This window comes from Schistocerca americana, chromosome 11 (genome assembly GCF_021461395.2).
Source record: "Schistocerca americana isolate TAMUIC-IGC-003095 chromosome 11, iqSchAmer2.1, whole genome shotgun sequence".
Classification (NCBI taxonomy): domain Eukaryota; kingdom Metazoa; phylum Arthropoda; class Insecta; order Orthoptera; family Acrididae; genus Schistocerca; species Schistocerca americana.
This window is the reverse complement of record NC_060129.1, coordinates 30027185-30046647: the sequence shown is the minus strand read 5'-3', so window position 1 is coordinate 30046647 and position 19463 is coordinate 30027185. Positions and strand designations below refer to the sequence as shown.

Sequence of the window (19463 nt, the reverse complement as noted above, 5' to 3'; positions counted from 1 at the left end):
TTGTCTCAAAATCGATAGGAAAAAAAGCAGTGTTAATGACAAAAACACATTTGATTCATATTTCTGGAGTATACAGTAATACAATTTCTTGACATCTTAAGCTACAGATATGGATTTTCATATTGTAACATTATCTGCTACCACACTGTAGTTCACATTGTTGCACATTTTTTCAGAATTCTACCACATTTTAATGTTATTTCACAGTCATTACAATTTATTGTCTCCCTGCTACATCCATTATTTTATAGGCCTTGAGAGCAGCAACCAGAGAAATCCATTTGTTTAAACTAACACTAACTTGCACTTGCTTTCTGATGTGAAGTAATGCACGAGTCTTGAGAGTACCCAATTGACTGAAACTTCTGCCACAGATATAACATTTGTGAGGTTTCATTCTAGTGTGAATTAATGTATCTGTCTTGAGATAGGCTGACTAGGCAAACGATAGAGCACAAATATCACATCTCTGACGTTTCATTCCTGTGTGAATCAATGTGTCTCTTGAGATTACCTAACAGAGCAATGGATTTGCCACAAATATCGCATTTGTTCGGTTTCTTTCCAGTGTGAATTAATTCATGTGTCTTCAGACTACCTGACAGGGCAAACGATTTGTCACAAATATCACATTTGCCAGTGTGGATTAATTTGTGTCTCTTGAGACCATCTAAACAGCAAAGGATTTGCCACAAATATCAAATTTGTGCGGTTTCATTCTAGTGTGGATTAATTCATGTGTCTTGAGACTACTTGGCACAGTAAAAGATTTGCCACAAATATCACATTTGTGCAGTTTCCTTCCAGTGTGAATTAATTCATGTCTCTTGAAATTGTCTGACATAGCAAAAGATTTCCCACAAATCTCACATTTGTGAGGTTTCTCTCCAGTGTGGATTAAACTGTGTTTCTTGAGACGACGTGAGACGGCAAACGATTTGTCACAAATCTCACATTTGTGAGGTCTCTTTCCAGTGTGGATTAATTTGTGTGTCTTCAGACTAAATGACAGGGCAAACGATTTGCCACAAATATCACATTTGTGCATTTTCTTTCCAGTGTGAATTAATTCATGTCTCTTGAAATTGTCTGACATAGCAAAAGATTTCCCACAAATCTCACATTTGTGACGTTTCTTTCCAGTGTGGATTAATTCGTGTCTCTTGAGACTACCTGACACAGCAAAAGATTTGCCACAAATCTCACATTTGTGAGGTTTCTTTCCAGTGTGGATTAATTTGTGTGTCTTCAGACTAAGTGACAGGACAAACGATTTATCACAAATATCGCATTTGTGAGGTTTCTTTCCAGTGTGGATTAATTCATGTCTCTTGAGACTAGATGACAGGACAAACGATTTGTCACAAATATCGCATTTGTGAGGTTTCTTTCCATTGTGGATTAATTTGTGTGTCTTGAGACTAGATGACAGGGCAAACGATTTGTCACAAATATCGCATTTGTGAGGTTTCTTTCCAGTGTGAATTAATTCATGTCTCTTGAGCCTACCTGACACAGGAAAAGACTTACCACAAATGCCGCATTTGTGGGGTCTGCTCGCAGTAAGCAGAACAGCCTGGGCACCGACATTAACAGCTGTAGATAAATTTCCATAATGATTTGTTGTCTCCATATCATTTGTCATATGTGTGTTACATATGTCATTAGAGGACCTGTTTGAAGCTTTCCAAGTTTCCTTATATGAAGATAGCTCATTGTGTTCTGTGACAGGAACTTCTGACACTCTATCTGAGAAGATACCGCTTTGATGCTTATCACTAAAGCCATATTTTTCATGATTGGCAGCAGTTAAGTCTTTATAATTCTCACTCATTCTCAAATGTTTTTTCAAGCTTACATTACTGTGAAATACCTCACCACACCACTTACAAACATACAAAGGCGGCTGCATGCCATCAATGTGCATAAACACATGCATTATGAGTCTGTATTTTGAAGGAAAGCTCTGTAGACAGAAGATACAGCTATATACATGAAATTCCTTTTCCCTCATACTGCAGTCATATATGGTGGCAACTGAGCATTCCTTATCCATAATCCCTTCTTTATGTCTACCAAACTCGTGTGGTGACTTCTCTCTGTCTATCTCCAAGTCATCCAGGACCCGTCCATGGTGACAAGTTTCTTCACATGATGTGCCACAGCTCCCACCAGTACTATGAATCAACCTGAAGAGTGAGGAGTAGAGTGATAAATATACAAAATGGGAACAATATTTAAGTGTCCATAAATTCAGGACTATAGGCCACATGTCACAATAATGCATAAGAAATTACATTTTCAATAACAGTTACTAATTTAAAATTAAAATATTCTACCAGAAGGAAAGAACTGATGAAGTAAAATTGGTTTAAAAAGAAAATAACCATAGGAGATTCAATAACGATTAATCTGAGTCACTGATTTGAATTGGGAGTTTTTAGATGAGAATTAAAATAATTCACTTTGGAGTATTACAATATTTTTAAAATATGGCGCCAGAAGTTAATAGTCTACACCAGTTTATCAAATGTATCAAAAAATGTTTGTTAGATGTTTAATTCATAATTCTTATGTTCAAGGTATTTCAGATTTAATTAAAAGTAATAATGAGAAATAATTTTTAATGCCCTCTTCCATCATAACAGCTCCGGAAGTGCCTTATCTTTGTTTTGGAAACACTTCCACTTTTGGAAATGAGAAATCTCTTTCACCTAGTAAAACAGAATTTTTTTTTGTTTGATTCCCATTGAGTCAAGAACTAGTGAAGGGTCCAATATTTTTATTGGGTATCTACTATGGTTGTCTATCATCTAGATAAAAACTGTTCATGAACAAGTATCAATATCACATCATTTAAGGTAAAAAAATTTGCATACTGATGAATGAATTTGAATGTTACACTTACAGATGGTTTCAATCCAAGACTGTGTTTTTGGTACTGCAACTTATATGGAGCCTTAAGCAAATGGAAATATTGCCTGGAAAGTTGGAAGTAAGTGTAATTTTTCCAGTACATTTGCAGTGATCCTTTTTTTTTAAAAAAAAAACTTTTACCTCTTTCCAGCATGTGGTCACCTCACATTGCAGAACACCATTGACAGAAAGACACTTGTATAAATGGCCACATAACCCATTAGCCACAGTGCAGGAGACATCATACTGAGTGCCAGTGATAACAGCTGATGCATGAGCAACCCCCGTAGTATCTGGGTCCCATGATTACATCTGCAATTAAACCCTTTCTCACAGAACAGAAATGTGTGATGCCTTTCAGGTCCCCAGTATGTGCAGCATGTTGCACATGAAAGATTACAAAATACTGTGGGCAAGCATGCTCCAGTAATTTCCTTCTGTTCTGATTGTAACTCTTGACTTTTTTTGTGTTAGATGTATAGTTTTGTTTAGTATGGTAACTGGCAAATTTCGAGTGTTTTTAAGCTGTAACTGGCATCATACGATTTTTTTACATAACTGGTATCATGCTGTATGTCAGATTCCAGAATTTAACAAGTTTTTTTAACTGAACTAGTTACAGCATGTGTTTTCACACACATTGAAGTGAAGTAACTGAATATTAATAATGAAGAAAATCGAAGAATTATCCAAGTCACGTTTCAAATAAATACGTTTCTATGATTCTCAAAGCACTGGAAATAAAAGTTACAATTAAAATTTGTATGGTATGCCAGACTTTGATTAACAATCAAGGACGAGGAGCAGAATTTCTGGAAAACTTCAATGAGAAATCAATTTTGATGTTAATTACTTATAAAGTATTTTAGACATCTCCATGTAAGCATTGTATAGATACTGGGTACTAGTGTGTGTCATATCCTTATCGTTACCCCACAACAATTTTCGTGACAGGTGCATCTGTAAGCTATTCATGCAGTGATGGTGAAAGTGAACAAGTATATTATCAACAAAAATATTACAGCCTGGACAGTAACACTGCTGATGGTTTACACTACATTTGTTAAAAGTTTTGACACTGTATCTGTTACCTCTACTGTATACCTTCCTTTGTTATCTCGAGTCTCAAACCAGAGATCTGTCATTATGAAGAAAACCAGTTTCTTACAGTACCATGAAAAGTATTACATCTGGTTCCCCTAGTAAGGAAATTTTATCAATGTAAGCTTTTATCTCAGAGACATCAACAACAAGCACAAAAGTTATGTTCTTATGAATATTTTCATAGTGTCAAAATTTTGATTCATCACTGTTGAATCTCATCTAAAATACCTTGAGGGAAATGTACACCTGATTCCTTGTTCAATGTCTCAATTCCTACCCAGCACATTACCCCTAAGTCACAGGGCAGGAACCTGCAAAGCAATATTATATTGCCTTGTGCACACATTGCTTGGGTTGTGCATTTCTCCATTTGGAAGAGTTTCCCCTACCATAAAATCAGGAATCATGGTGATAAGACTATGTCCCCTGCTATCATCATAATCATCATCAGCAGCATCATCCAGTCCTTCATGAAGTTGTATCACCAATTTCTATCATGTTATGTTAATGAATACCACTGCCATCCAAAACTTCATAAATCATTTATCCAAAATATACATTGAAATATGGTTCACTTACTGTCAAAACTTGGGTACAATAATAGGTCTGTTCACGCTGGTTTCAATGGTCAGAAGGACATGGCATACACTGCATCTTGTACAAGATACTGACAGAAGTCACCGAAAGTATTATGCTGCAATAAATACAAACTGTTGATAGAAACCCCTGCTAAGTAGCCAAAATAGAACGAGCATGGTATCTCTTCAAGAATTTACTGAGGGTCAAATTGTCTGAGTAGCACCCTGCTTTCATAACAAGATGTTGATCCTAGACCTTCCAAGTGCTTATAATAAAACTGACTGTGTTCCAGGTGCTGCAGTGGGGGCGCTCTATTTTGCAGAATGCTGTAACATTGTTGGATGTTCCAGAATGAGATTTTCACTCTGCAGCGGAGTGTGCACTAGTCCAGAGTTCGAGTCTCGGCCGGGCACACAGTTTTAATCTGCCAGGAAGTTTCACTGTAGGATGTTCATTAACTGGTGTCCTCACTGAGTACCCTGAAAAATAATTTTTCACTTTCTGCCACCAGGTGAAAATATGGCGCTACAAGCTGTCAGAATGAGGTGACAGGTCAAGAAAAAGGGAAGAAACGATGAGTAAAATGATAACAGTGGTTCTGTTACATTTATTAGGATATGGTAAGAAGTTGCATGTTCAAAATGGTCTACTGACCCAGCAACATGCTGTATCTGTAACATGACATGGTTACAGTTGCTTACAGCATATCCAGTGTAATCAGATTGATTGTCGTCATACGATATCCTTCTGATCAGGATTAGTCTGGATATATCCCTGATAAATCTTTCAAATATCTCAATACCCACTTGTCGCATTAATTTAGGTAGAGGGCTCTCGAAGACCACACATTTTGAAATTGCCTAGATATAATGCAATTGATACCAAAGGCTTTGCAATACCTATCTTTCACATGACAAGTGAATTATCATGTAACACCATCTCACATCAAAATAATGGTGCAGATACTAGCGTGTTCTTGAAATGTTGAATCACGAGTTGCATAACAAGTTTCTTCTGAAGTTCACACGTCAATGTACACCTAACAGGCCCACGAGATGTCATCTCGAAAGAACACTGACTGAGAATGAAGGCGCTTGTGAAACTACACCACACTGTCACATAAGCTGAGTGCAGTGGATGCTCCTGCACGTTTGGGAGGACAGCTCCATATGCGGCAGTTGTGTGCATTCACAGCCCCATGCACAGTAAAATATGCCTTGTCCACCCAAAGAATATTCCCCAGCCAAAAGTCACTTACTTCCATGCATGCCAAAAATGAAGGCAAAATGAAAGTGTTGTAGCCTATCCTGGGGCTTCTTTAGCAGCTTATAGAGATACTAGTGTAAAATGTGCCACAAAATCTGTTGAACTTTTGATTTGGGGGACACACAGTCAGAGACACACTGTGTGAGTGAGTGAGAGTGAGAGAGAGAGAGAGAGAGAGAGAGAGAGAGAGAGAGAGAGAGAGATCCTGTTACAACTCTAGCACTTACTGCAGAAGTTGAGGCATCTGCTGCATGGTCAGCTCCAGCTAAAAGCAACTTCAACAGCTGCTGTTGGAATCTGCTGCACCACTCAATTCACCTCTTCCTTCAATTTTCTTGATCGTATTCTTTATTACATTTATTGACATGGGGTCGTTTCTCAGGCATTTATTTCAATTATATTCCTGCAATGCAGTGCTGTTCTGATAAAACAACTGTACCACCACTGCATGGCGTTTTTTCTCAATAGCCACATCATTTCATTTCATATGGAAGGCAAAAACATTAACTGGGTGTATACCCGGGCAAGAAAAAAAAATTCCCATATTTCCCAGTTAACACTTTCTAAGGTGAAAATGAACTATTTACCAGGTGGAAGTACATTTTTCAATGTTAAAAAATGATACTGTTTCCCCACAATCCTTTGAATGGTGATGAATTTGTGAACAGATATAGAACTTTCTGGCACTTTAGGAATCTCAACCTAGCAAAGAACGAAACATTTCCTCGATGCGTAGAAACATATAAACAACTTATTTTCGTATCATGGAAGTATTAACACAAATTTCACCAATTACACCACAGTACTTCCAAATCGCTAAAATCAACATTGTGTTGTGGTTTTGTTGGCCAAGTATTGCTCATGTCACATGATATTGCCAGCCAGTGACAGCAGACATTAAGATCATACGAAACATGACGATGTCAGCTAATAACAACATGAATTTTAGGCCGTGCAAACACACAAACAGAAAAATTTAATGGTTTAAATTAATACACATCAGTACAACCAAAAGAAAAGCTAAGTTTTCATACATAATACTGACATTCGGAAAGTTGGTGCTGTTTTTTTCGAGAGTGTTGTTAGGCGGGACTAAGAGCACCAGCTTTAATTGCAGCAGCTGAGTATTTCTGACTGACGTGCCCTGGACACTTTTTGGGTTACCTAGCAGAATAATATTCTGTAGACAGAATAATATTCTGTAGTAAAGCCAGTTACATGTGAAATCGCTCAAGAACTTACTTCACAATTTTTTTTTAAAGACAACTACACTTTTTGCCAGCATTATTGCATAAACTGTAATCAATGAAAGAACAAAAATAAATATGAGAGACTAACCTCGAAACCAGGTCATTTTTGTGTGTATTACCTTCTCAAGATATATGAAAAGCAAGTGTGCCACCAAAATATAAAATTAGGGCATAAATGGCTGGTCTTCTACGCCTAAAATAATGCGCATACCTGGTCCTTAGCATTAAGTTTTGAATGAGAATCTAATGTTCCATGGTTTAAGAAATTCATTAAAAATTCTGACACGTATCATCATCTTGCATAAAAGGAAACTTACTTTCAAAGTAATGCTTCTGAATCCAGCATTCGCAATATTTCCCCGCGTCCATTAGAAATGTAACCAGTTGTGACGTCACTCGTCAAAATGGCCCAGTAATAAGACATACTGAAAGCATTTTCTTTCTACGAAGTATTGCAGAATCTTTAACATTACTGTCGGAAGATGTTTGTGTGTACACTGGTTTTGTTGTGGTGAACGCCCATTTTCTTTGCAACATTCCCTCGTTTATGTTTTATTGCTGCACTATTATTCTGCAGTGGAGGGCTAAAGTAATTTTTTATTAGCGTATCCATACGTAGCAATCAAAATTACAAAAAATTTAATGGAAAAATAAAATAAACATTCCTGGAATTCTCAAATATCCCTGGTCCTAATCTGAACAGATCTGAGTCGCTTTTGTGTGGCCATATTAAAGAAAAGATGTACAGCAGCAATCCCAAAACCATTGCAGGCTGAAAATAGCAACTTGGGGAGTCACTGACAGCATCGAAGCTCCGACACTTTAGTGGGTCATGCAGAATTTTGCTGTCTGTTTGTGCCACATCATTGCCAATGACAGATGCGTATTAAAGATATCATAACCTAAGTCTGAATACCTGCAGTGCGTTTACATATTGAATAGAGTGTGTGAATGCCATGGTTTGCAACTAATTTACGATTTTTTTTTCATGTAGTTCAATAATTGTCACCCTGTATGTTTCCTATGTGAGAGACTGGGCACTGGGCTGCACATCCTGCACTGCCATCTATATTTGAATGATTAATTTTATTACAAATGTTGGTGTGGCTTTCTGCCCAAGTTGAAAGTGAAGTTATTATTTCTTGTATCACAATGCACAAGAAGTTGAAATCACTGAATGTTCATCATTCTTCCCCCACAGAATCACTCCCTCCTTACCTCTCTCATTCTTTCATACAAACAATTTGTAGTAAAGAGAAAATTTAAGCGACTACTGATTGAAACTTTCTCCTTTTGGTGAGGTTGGTTTACTGGGCAATGCACATCATCCAAGTACATGTACATAAATATCACTTTAGAACCATTTAGTCTGTATGTCTAATCAAATATATTTCTTTGTCATTGGTCAAAATGTTTGCAGTCACTTTATTGCTTAATAGTATTAACTACTTAGGATGTTACACATTGTGTCAATGATGAATTAAAGATTTTAATTTAAGAAGAAAACAATTACATGGCCTTACATACAAATTTCCAAGTTAATGCGTTAACGTTATATTCCACTTGTTTCTGTATTCTGTGTTTAAAAAATATTTGCCTGTCTGGTACTCATGTAGCTACATTTCTTATGCACCTGCTTCCAGATAGGACAAGTAACACATCATAGAGGTCTAGTGAATCCAGTTCAGATACTACTCAGAAGATTGAAGCTTTCAATATCTACAGATGGCAAGTGCTTAATTTCTCACGCCCTGCTCGAATGAAACATTGGCATACAGATGGTCAGTGCATTCCAGCTACCAATAGTGTTCAAAGTGGAGTGATACCATCTGAACCCAGGCAGGCAGGGTTTTCTTGGATTCTATGGCCCAGGTGGAACATATGCTGACCAAACTTTTCAAATTACTTTTCTTACAGCACGTAAAAAAATGGTTCAAATGGCTCTGAGCACTATGGGACTTACCTGCTGAGGTTATCAGTCCCATAGAACTTAGAACTACTTAAACCTAACTAACCTAAGGACATCACACACATCCATGCCCGAGGGAGGATTCGAACCTGCGACAATAGTGGTTGCACAGTTCCAGACTGTAGCGCATAGAACTGCTCAACCAGGTAAGATACAAATTATAGTAACTATAGACAGATGTGCGGTCCTTGCCTGGTTTCATGATATTACACTACATTCCATCACATCGATACTTGTTCCACATACCACGAATATGACATTTTGTAATGATGTGCCACTTGTCAGTTTACCATTAGGTTTCATTACACAATGTAATTTATTTTTTCACCACTACAATTTCATATCTAGAAGTTCATCTACTGAGTAAATGATGTCATTCATAAGTGATTTTAATTTTTTTAGATGCTGATTGGCTGTCTGTCAGACTGTTAATGCTATTTGGTAAATGACCAAAGACTTACGTGGGAGCACAATTCATTGCTTTCTGTGCCAAAGTCAGATTTAGCCCATTGTACTTTGCTATTATTTTTGTATGGGGATTCGCTATTAATGACAAATTTCGTAAGTGAAGGTATCGAATTTGAAGGTACTGTGAATGTCCCTAGTTCCTTAAACAAGTGTCTACAATGTGATCTTGAGTGCTCTCCAACTATTATTCTGATTACAACTCTACAGCACAGTATATACTATGTCTTCTAAAAATTTACTGTGAGACCATCTGCAGAGAGCCACCTAATTTCCTGAAAGACATAATTTATAATTTCCTCACTTAATTCTTGTTTCTTGGGTGTGATTACTATATCATCAGAAAAAAGAATAGCTTTGGATCTTCAGGGTTAATGTAGAATGCCAAGTCTCACACACACACACACAAACACACACACACACACACACACACACACACACACACACAATATATGACACCATTCTTGATATCTCCCCAGTTAGAAGACTGCTGACTTTTGCACACTATCTCTATTGTTAATTTCAGCCTTCTGCATTCTTCCAGTTAAATATGAATTAAACCATTTGTGCATGTCATACTCATACCACAATACTTAAGCTGATACATAAGATTTTCATGATTCACACAGTCAAAAGCTTTTGAGAGATTACAAAAATCCTAATGAGTGATGTAAAGTTATCCAGACCATTTAATATTTCAGCTGTGAAAGCATGTATAGTATTTTATGTCGCAAAGCCTTTCTGAAAATCAAACTGACTTTTCTTAGTACTGCATTTTTTATGAATAGGTAAAGGCAGTCTTGAATAAGTTACTTTTCAAGAACTTTTGATGGAGCTGTCAGAAGTCAGATTGAGTGGTAGTTATTAGCATCAGACTGATCAGCCTTTTTACGCAATGGTTTAAAAATAGCAAATTTCAGTCTATCTGGAAAAGTGCCCTGTTTCAGTGAGCTACTTCATATGTGGCTGAGAAATGTACTTATCTGTTGACAACACGCTTTTAGTATTGTGTTGGAAGTGCCATCAATTCCAAGGGTGAATTTATTATTTTCCTAATTTCAGTTTTATCAAATTGCATAGCTATTGCTTCTTTCATATACAGCCTTGTATTTTCTAATGAACAGCTGGATCCTATTTTCTCTGCAATATGTAAAAAATGTTTATTAAAAATACTTTGTACTTCAGGTTTTGGTTAACAAACCTTTCATTGAGTCTGATAGAAATACAACCCTCCTGTGATTTTGACTGTCCTGTTTCCTTTCTAACAATATCCCAAATTGTTTTAATTTCATCAGAGCTGCTACTCCAAGACCTAATGCACACACTAATGGACTTTTTAATAACTTTTCGTAATACAGTGAAATAATTTTTGAAATGTTCGGCTCTTTCTGCATATTTACTCTTTCTGGCTGTAAGATATATTTCCCATTTCTGTTTACAACATATTTTTATCTCTTTAGTTAGCAACAGCTTTTTAGATGGTTTCTTACAATTACGTTATGTTGTTTGCTTAGGGAAACTATTTTCACATTAAATTTTAAATTAGCATCAGGTTCCCTGTACATCTCATCCCACTCTATTGCTAGATTTGCAATTGTTAAATTGAATGCACTAATTTGAAGTGTTTTGCATTACTTATATGGCACTATGTCATATAGTATAAATAGGTGTGCATCATGATCATAAGGACCAATGTTAAAAGGAAAAGTTTTTGATTAAATTTATCTTCAGTCTGTGTGCTGCTTTCCTGTACAACCTGTGCAGGAAAACCAATAACTGATGTCACATTGAAAGAACCAAGTAATACTTCAAGGTCGTCCTGTCTATCAGATTCTTTCAGAAAATCTGCACTGAAATCTCCACAAACAATTTGCTTATCTCTGACTGCCAGACAACATAATAAGGAAGCCAAGTTTTTCAGAAATCGCTTGAAATTTCCCAATGGGGACCTGTACACAGCTACAATTATGAAAGTCCCATTTAGCTTCAGCTCGCAGCTACATGCTTCTGAATTTGATCTACACAATTTTTCTTTCAGTTTCTGAATTTTTCATATTGTCTTTAACTTCAACATATGGAGTGTGTTCAAAAAATTCCTGAACTTTGTCCGCAAAATTTTTCTGTGCTTACATTTCACTTATGTTGCATGATCTCCTTCGACATACTCTCTTCCATTATAGATACATCACTCCCAACGCCATTTCTACAGGGTGCTTCAAAAATGACCGGTATATTTGGAACGGCAATAAAAACTAAACGAGCAGCGATAGAAATACACCGTTTGTTGCAATATGCTTGGGACAACAGTACATTTGCAGGCGGACAAACTTTCGAAATTACAGTAGTTACAATTTTCAACAACAGATGGCGCTGCGTTCTGGGAAACTCTATAGTACGATATTTTCCACATATCCACCATGCGTAGCAAAAATATGGCGTAGTCTCTGAATGAAATTACCCAAAACCTTTGACAACGTGTCTGGCGGAATGGCTTCACGTGCAGACGAGATGTACTGCTTCAGCTGTTCAATTGTTTCTGGATTCTGGCGGTACACCTGGTCTTTCAAGTGTCCCCACAGAAAGAAGTCACAGGGGTTCATGTCTGGCGAATAGGGAGGCCAATCCACGCCGCCTCCTGTATGTTTCAGATAGCCCAAAGCAATCACACGATCATCGAAATATTCGTTCAGGAAATTAAAGACGTCGACCGTGCGATGTGGCCGGGCACCATCTTGCATAAACCACGAGGTGTTCGCAGTGTCGTCTAAGGCAGTTTGTACCACCACAAATTCACGAAGAATGTCCAGATAGAGAGATGCAATAATCATTTCAGATCTGAAAAATGGGCCAATGATTCCTTTGGAAGAAATGGCGGCCCAGATCAGTACTTTTTGAGGATGCAGGGACAATGGGACTACAACATGGGGCTTTTCGGTTCCCCATATGCGCCAGTTCTGTTTATTGACGAAGCCGTCCAGGTAAAAATAAGCTTCGTCAGTAAACCAAATGCTGCCCACATGCATATCGCCGTCATCAATCCTGTGCACTACATCGTTAGCGAATGTCTCTCATGCAGCAATGGTAGTGGCGCTGAGGGGTTGCCGCGTTTGAATTTAGTATGGATAGAGGTGTAAACTCTGGCGCATGAGACGATATGTGGACGTTGGCGTCATTTGGACCGCAGCTGCAACACGGCGAACGGAAACCCGAGGCCGCTGTTGTATCACCTGCTGCACTAGCTGCGTGTTGCCCTCTGTGGTTGCCGTACATGGTCGCCCTACCTTTCCAGCACGTTCATCCGTCACGTTCCCAGTCCGTTGAAATTTTTCAAACAGATCCTTTATTGTATCGCTTTTCGGTCCTTTGGTTACATTAAACCTCCGTTGAAAACTTCGTCTTGTTGCAACAACACTGTGTTCTAGGCGGTGGAATTCCAACACCAGAAAAATCCTCTGTTCTAAGAAATAAACCATGTTGTCTACAGCACACTTGCACGTTGTGAACAGCACACGCTTACAGCAGAAAGACGACGTACAGAATGACGCACCCACAGACTGCGTTGTCTTCTATATCTTTCACATCACTTGCAGCGCCATCTGTTGTTGAAAATTGTAACTACTGTAATTTCGAAAGTTTGTCCGCCTGGAAATGTACTGTTGTCCCAAGCATATTGCAACAAACGGTGTATTTCTATCGCTGCTCGTTTAGTTTTTATTGCCGTTTCAAATATACCGGTCAATTTTGACACGCCCTGTACTTCTTGAAGCAGTCTTTGTATGCCTCTTGTTGGGTCGGTGAAGTGCCGTCTGTGAATATTCTTTTATGTCGTCTATCATTGAAAATCTTCCTCCTTTCAATGGTGTTTTCAACTTTAGAAATGAAAAAAAGCTCCAGGTGTAAGGTCTGGAGAGTACAGAAGATGAAGCAGCACAGTGATTTGGTTTTTTGCACATTAGTCATGCACCAACAGGGATGAACGCGCGGCTGCGCGATTGTGATGCAAGAGCCATGAATTTTTTCGCCACATTTCAGGCCATTTCCCTGTCTGACTTTCTTCCAAGTGTCGTGACATGTCGATACCACCGTCAATTAACAGTTTGTCCCTGTGATACAGATTCATGATGAACTAATCCTTTGGGACTTCAAGAATCGTTCCCCACCGATTGTAAATATTTGTCTCAGTATCATAACCAGTAATGATTCTCTTAAGCAACGTCTCGTTCTCGTTTGCGCGATCCAAAAGCTCTTAACAGACTATGAGATGAACGTCTTTCTGGTCTTGACTTGAACCATGGGATGAACTTGGCGGCAACATGATGCATTCCAGGATGCTGTCAGGATTTAATGAAATCATCCTACAGAAATGTTACATTCTTCTGCCATCTCTCCAGCAGTCCATCTTCGATTGGCATGCGCAATTTAGTTGATTCCTGACATGTTGAAGGGCATCCTGAATGAGAGTCATCTGTAACATCCGTCCAGCCACATTTAGACTACGTGAACTATTCGTAACACCGAGTATGACGTAAGCACTTACCGCAATAGTGTTCGTGCATCATTTAATGTGCCTCTGTAAAGGTTTTCTTGAGTTTCATACAAAATTTAATGCAGGTTCATGGATTCTCTAACTCTGCTATGTCGAAATTCGCTAACTGTGTGACACATTCTACTTAATACAGCACTGAACAGTAACTGACATACAACAAGGAAACTTCCGGCAAACCCACATTAAACACAAGCATGTGCAGGGATACCAACTGCATTTTTCACGAAGTTGCTATTGGCAAGAAATTACGAATGTTCCGGACTTTTTTGAACACTCTTGTATGGCAACTCCTGCTCTTTCCATAATGTGCCTACTTGCATATGCGGAAACCTTATAGCCACCTACATTAACCCTCTCCACATCTTTGATAACATGATGTTCGCACAGGTTTGGTACATCTATTCCACTCTCAGTTTCTACATCTTTTAAATGAACAAGAAGCTACTCTAATTTTTTAATCCAGACATTCTGATGCATTTGACTAACATTATCTTTCACTGTTCTTTTCTGAAAATATCTCTAGTACCCACTTGTCTGAGATTCTCATTCAACGTTGAATAGTTGGATACTGATCTTAGCCTAAAAAAAGAGGTTCTCTCCTGAGTTTCTAGAACCTTTTATCATCACGACCAATTAACCCTTCTTTTCCTATTGAGATGCAGAAGTGAAGTCCCTCCTACCAATAGCATCAACAGGAACAAACCCCATGCCAGAAAAAATAGCTGCCCAAAACAGCTGATCTGACTCCATATTGACCTTCCTGACAAAGCTGTTCAATTGGGGCAAATGTAACCCCATGAAATCAGGAACTAAGCCCACATTTGTAAGGCTCATGGCAGATGAGACTTTTAGCAGGTCATATGCAATATTGTAGACCTGATCCATATAAATACTGTTTCCTGTTCTTACCTTGAAGACATGATTTACCTACAAATAGCCGACACATACTCAGAAAACATAATTCTTGTGAAGCACAAGAAGCTATTTATTCTCATGAAGTAATGAATGATATGGACAGATGATCCCATATTTTTAGGTTTTCATAAGTCTTTTGACTCCATTCCTCACAAGTGACTTCTGATTACATTGTGTGCCCATGGAGTATCATCCCAGTTGTGTGAATTGATCCGTGATTCTGTACCAGAAAGGTCACCGTTAGTAACAGCCGACAGAAAGTCATCGAGCGAAACAGAAGTAATATCAGACGTTTCCTAAAGAAGTGTTACGCGTCCTTTGTTGTTTCTGATCTATAAACATGATTCAGGAGACAATCTGAGCAGCTCCCTTAGATTGTTTGCAGATTATGCTGTCATTTACCTTACTGTGAAGTCATCAGGCGATAAAAACTAATTGTGAAGTGATAGACAAGATATCCGTATTGTGTGAGAACTGGCAGTTGGCTGTAAACAAGCAAAAGTGTGAAGTCATCGACATGAGTACTAAAATGAATGCACTAAATTTCGTTCACACGATAAATCATAAAAAGCTAAAAGCTGTAGACTCAACTACATTGATAGGGATTACACTTACATATGAATTAAATCCTAACGTTCACATGGAGCATGCTCTGGAGAAAGTAAACCAAAAAATGATTTATTGGCACAACACTTTAAAACCATAACAGGTCTACTAAAGAGGCTGCTTAGACTATGCTTGTGTGCCCTCTTGTGGAGTATTGCAGTGTGATGTGGGCCATCAAAAAAGTTCAATGAAAGACAGCTCATTTTGTGTTGTCGTCAAATATGGGGGAGAGTGCTATGGATACAGTACCTGAATTGGGGTGGTGGTAATTAAGGCGTTTTTTGCTAGGCCAGAATTTCTCATGAAATTTCAATCACGAATTTTGTCATCAGAGTGTGAGGGAGAAATTATCATCATAATAAAATACGAGAAATCAGACGTCCCATTGAAAGATGTTAAGTGTTAAGTTTTCCTTGCACACACAATGGAATAGTAGAGAAGTAGCTTAAAAATTATCTTTCAATGACCCTATGAGAGGCCCTTAACTGTGAATTGCAGAGTAATCATGTAGATATAGATCATCATCATCATCATCATCGGTATGTCTTTGTTCGTTAGCTAAGGACGTTTAGGTGGTGTGGCTGATAATTGTCTCAGAGCGAGAGGTGACATGCCAGTTGCTGTTCACACAATTGCCAACAGTATTCTCATTACATTTTCTGGAATACAACAGCAACAACAGAAAGTTGCTCCAATATCTTAATCAGCACTGCCATTACATCATGCTGTGGACAAAAAGTAAATTAACTGAGTATAGAAAATTGGATGCTTAGCAGTGAGATTTCTTTCTTGTTTCTAATACTTGCAGTGGAAGTCTTCATCAGTAATGGTCAAGATGCAAATTCTGTAAGAGTGCCGTGCATAGATATTAAAACAAAACCTACGACCTGCCACTGATATAAAAGTAACAAAACATAATGAGAGTTATAGGTTTAGACGTTCACTTCATAGACAGGCATATTTAACAATTTTAACATAGGCAACACTTCATACATACTAGTTGCAGTAATACGATATGACATCACAGATGTAGATACACGAGTTGAATGTGGCAGTGTGTGCTACATGAAAGTTGCTGGAGCACTGGCTGTGGGAGTGGGGGTTCTCATGGTTGGATGCTGGTGCTCATATCAGTGAAACGTGACATGCATCTGAACTGTAGTGGAATCTTGGTCCTGTGAATGCAGAGCAGAGGGGCACTCATAATGGGAGATGGCACAAGTAAAATTAGCAGAAGCACAAGGAGGAGGCAGGAGGGTCCTCTCTTCCTTTCCCATATCCCCTTCCCGTCTTCCCCGACCCTCTCACCCCTCTCCCCCGACCCTCTCACCCCTCTCCCCCGACCCTCTCACCCCTCTCCCCCGACCCTCTCACCCCTCTCCCCCAACCCTCTCACCCCTCTCCCCCAACCCTCTCACCCCTCTCCCCCAACCCTCTCACCCCTCTCCCCCGACCCTCTCACCCCTCTCCCCCGACCCTCTCACCCCTCTCCCCCGACCCTCTCACCCCTCTCCCCCGACCCTCTCACCCCTCTCCCCCGACCCTCTCACCCCTCTCCCCCAACTCACTCACCCCTCTCCCCCAACTCACTCACCCCTCTCCCCCTCTTCTCTCCTACTCTTCTCTCCACCTTGCCCTCCTCCTGTCTCCCCTCAATCTCCCCCTCTTCTCTCTCTTCCCCTTCTCTGTCCCTCACCCTCTTCTCTCTCGCCTCTCAAACCTCTCCCCCCTTCTCATTCTCCTCCCTCATTCCCCCTTTTCTCCCATCTTGTCTCTCTGCCTCCAACCCCCTTCCTGCCTCTCTGCCTCCACCCCCCTTCTCGTATATCTGCCACCAACCCCCTTCCCATCTCCCTGCCTCCACCCCCCCTTCCCACATCCCTGCCTCCACCCCCCTTCCCACATGCCTGTGTTCCCCTTCCCATCTCCTTGTGTCCAACCCCCTTCCTGCTTCCCCTCCTCTCTTATCATTCCATCTCCCCAATGCATTTGCCTCTCCCATCCTGTCTCTCTGTGCCTCGTCCCCCCTCCCTCTAGCCTCTCCTCATCACTAGCAGCATTAAATGGAGTTACTTTTCTCTTCCACGTAATGTGGAATTTTCTCCTTCCTTGTTCTTGAACTAGGAAATTTCTCCTTTATCCTTGAATTGTAACTAGCATTGCTGATGACAGACACCCTCATTGAATACACACAATAAAAGTAAAAACAAGCATTCAGATACATAACTGTTGGGTACTTCATAATAATTATTGGATATGCAGGATGTAAATTCTAGCTTTTTGTATTATTATTCCATGATAGACAGTATGTGTGTTTCCTTTGCCAAAGAGTGCTTTCAACCCTTCATTGCTCTTTGAACCCTGTCACATGTTTATTGCACGATTTTGATTGAGTCACATATCATCAAAATAAGAAATAGGGGAATGATTATTTCCTTTCCTGATAGTCTGAGTTTGTCTCAAAGAAGTGGTTAAAGTTACTACAGTATTGGATCCTCCATCAGAGTGAATCTTTCATCATTGCATTTGCTGTGTGTGTATCCCAAAGGTTTCAGAATTCTTCCTCTCCAGTGATGGCCCCCTGTGAAAGCTATGTTATAATATAAAACATCTACATTTTGCCTTGTAGGATACTCACCATGGTAATAAAATTCCAACATAGTACACTGAGGAACATCTCTCTGTAGATCTTCCAAATAAGTGTTCTTCTACTAATGTCTTTCCTTGGGGACAAACTCAGTTTTTTGAACACAGGTTTCCATCGACTACACTTCTGCAAATATTCTCAATACAGTTCATGGTCAAACACCATATGCCTATGTTGTTGAAGTCTGCAGTCCTGATAAGCTTTCGTCTGGTTTGGCATTGTCTTTAAGGTTATGAATAAATAACTTTACCTTGTATATAACACTATTTGCGGCTCTGTGTGTTTCAGAACTGAGTCATCCTAACTCGGAAATAAAAATTGCTATACTAACCTATGAAAATCACTGCTCTCTTTGCAGACACATTCTTCTGTCCAGTATGCGCAAGCACATGTTGGATAGTGAGTATAAAAAAATCTACAAAACCATGTCAACAGCAGCATGAATTAAGCACAACTTCACCACATGACCTTGTCTGTCTGGTAGCCATTGCTTATTATGTTACTTGGAAGGCTCCTGTGGTGGAAACGACACTGTAGCAAAAGTATTAGCTAGCAGCCATGGACCAAGCCAAAATAGGCCAATGGCTCCTAGTTGTCATTCAAGTAATGGAGGTTGTGAAAACTGACATAATCCCCTCAAGCACCACTTCTTGTTCCCTGATGTAGAGAAGCACCAACTTTATGCAAAGAAGCAATCTCGTTTCCTGTAACAAGTTTTTGCAAGCTCAGTGCTAGTTTTAGATATGTGGTAGAGGATGTAGGATCATTTTGCAAGGGTTTAACAAAGCAGGATCATGTTGTGATATTGGATGGAACAGGAAACAGGTAAAATAATGTTCAAACAGATTATACTTTCCAAAATCCTACTGCAAAGTGACGTTAGTGGTATGGGTCTGTATTTCATCGAATTACTCCCATTTCCTTTGTTGGGTTCTGGTGCGATTCGTGCAACTTTCCATTCTTTGGGTACCAATCTTTCTGCAGTTGAAGAGTTGTATATGTCTGCTAAGTAAGTGATGGAGTTCCTCTTCAAGACTGACGATGACTGTCACATCGATTCACAGAAAGTTGCTCCCTGTTTATGGGGAGGGCACACTGGATCGCAGCAGTATACAGCGGTGGCTGCAGAGGCTTAAGGAAGGTGATTTCTGTCACTGGAAATCCACGATGCAGTAGATCATCGACTGCAGTGAGTGATGT

At 39.2% G+C, this 19463-nt stretch overlaps 1 protein-coding gene across 1 annotated transcript in view; it reads right to left on the bottom strand.

The window, feature by feature from the left end:
- Positions 1–230: 230 nt before the first annotated feature.
- The window catches only part of LOC124553890 (zinc finger protein 708-like), a 117093-nt gene continuing 97860 nt past the window's right edge, over positions 231–19463 (bottom strand). Inside the window, exon 6 of the mRNA XM_047127906.1 lies at positions 231–2189. Coding sequence (XP_046983862.1) covers positions 671–2189 — 1519 coding nt within the window. The 3' untranslated portion in view covers positions 231–670. The remainder of the gene's footprint in view (positions 2190–19463) is intronic.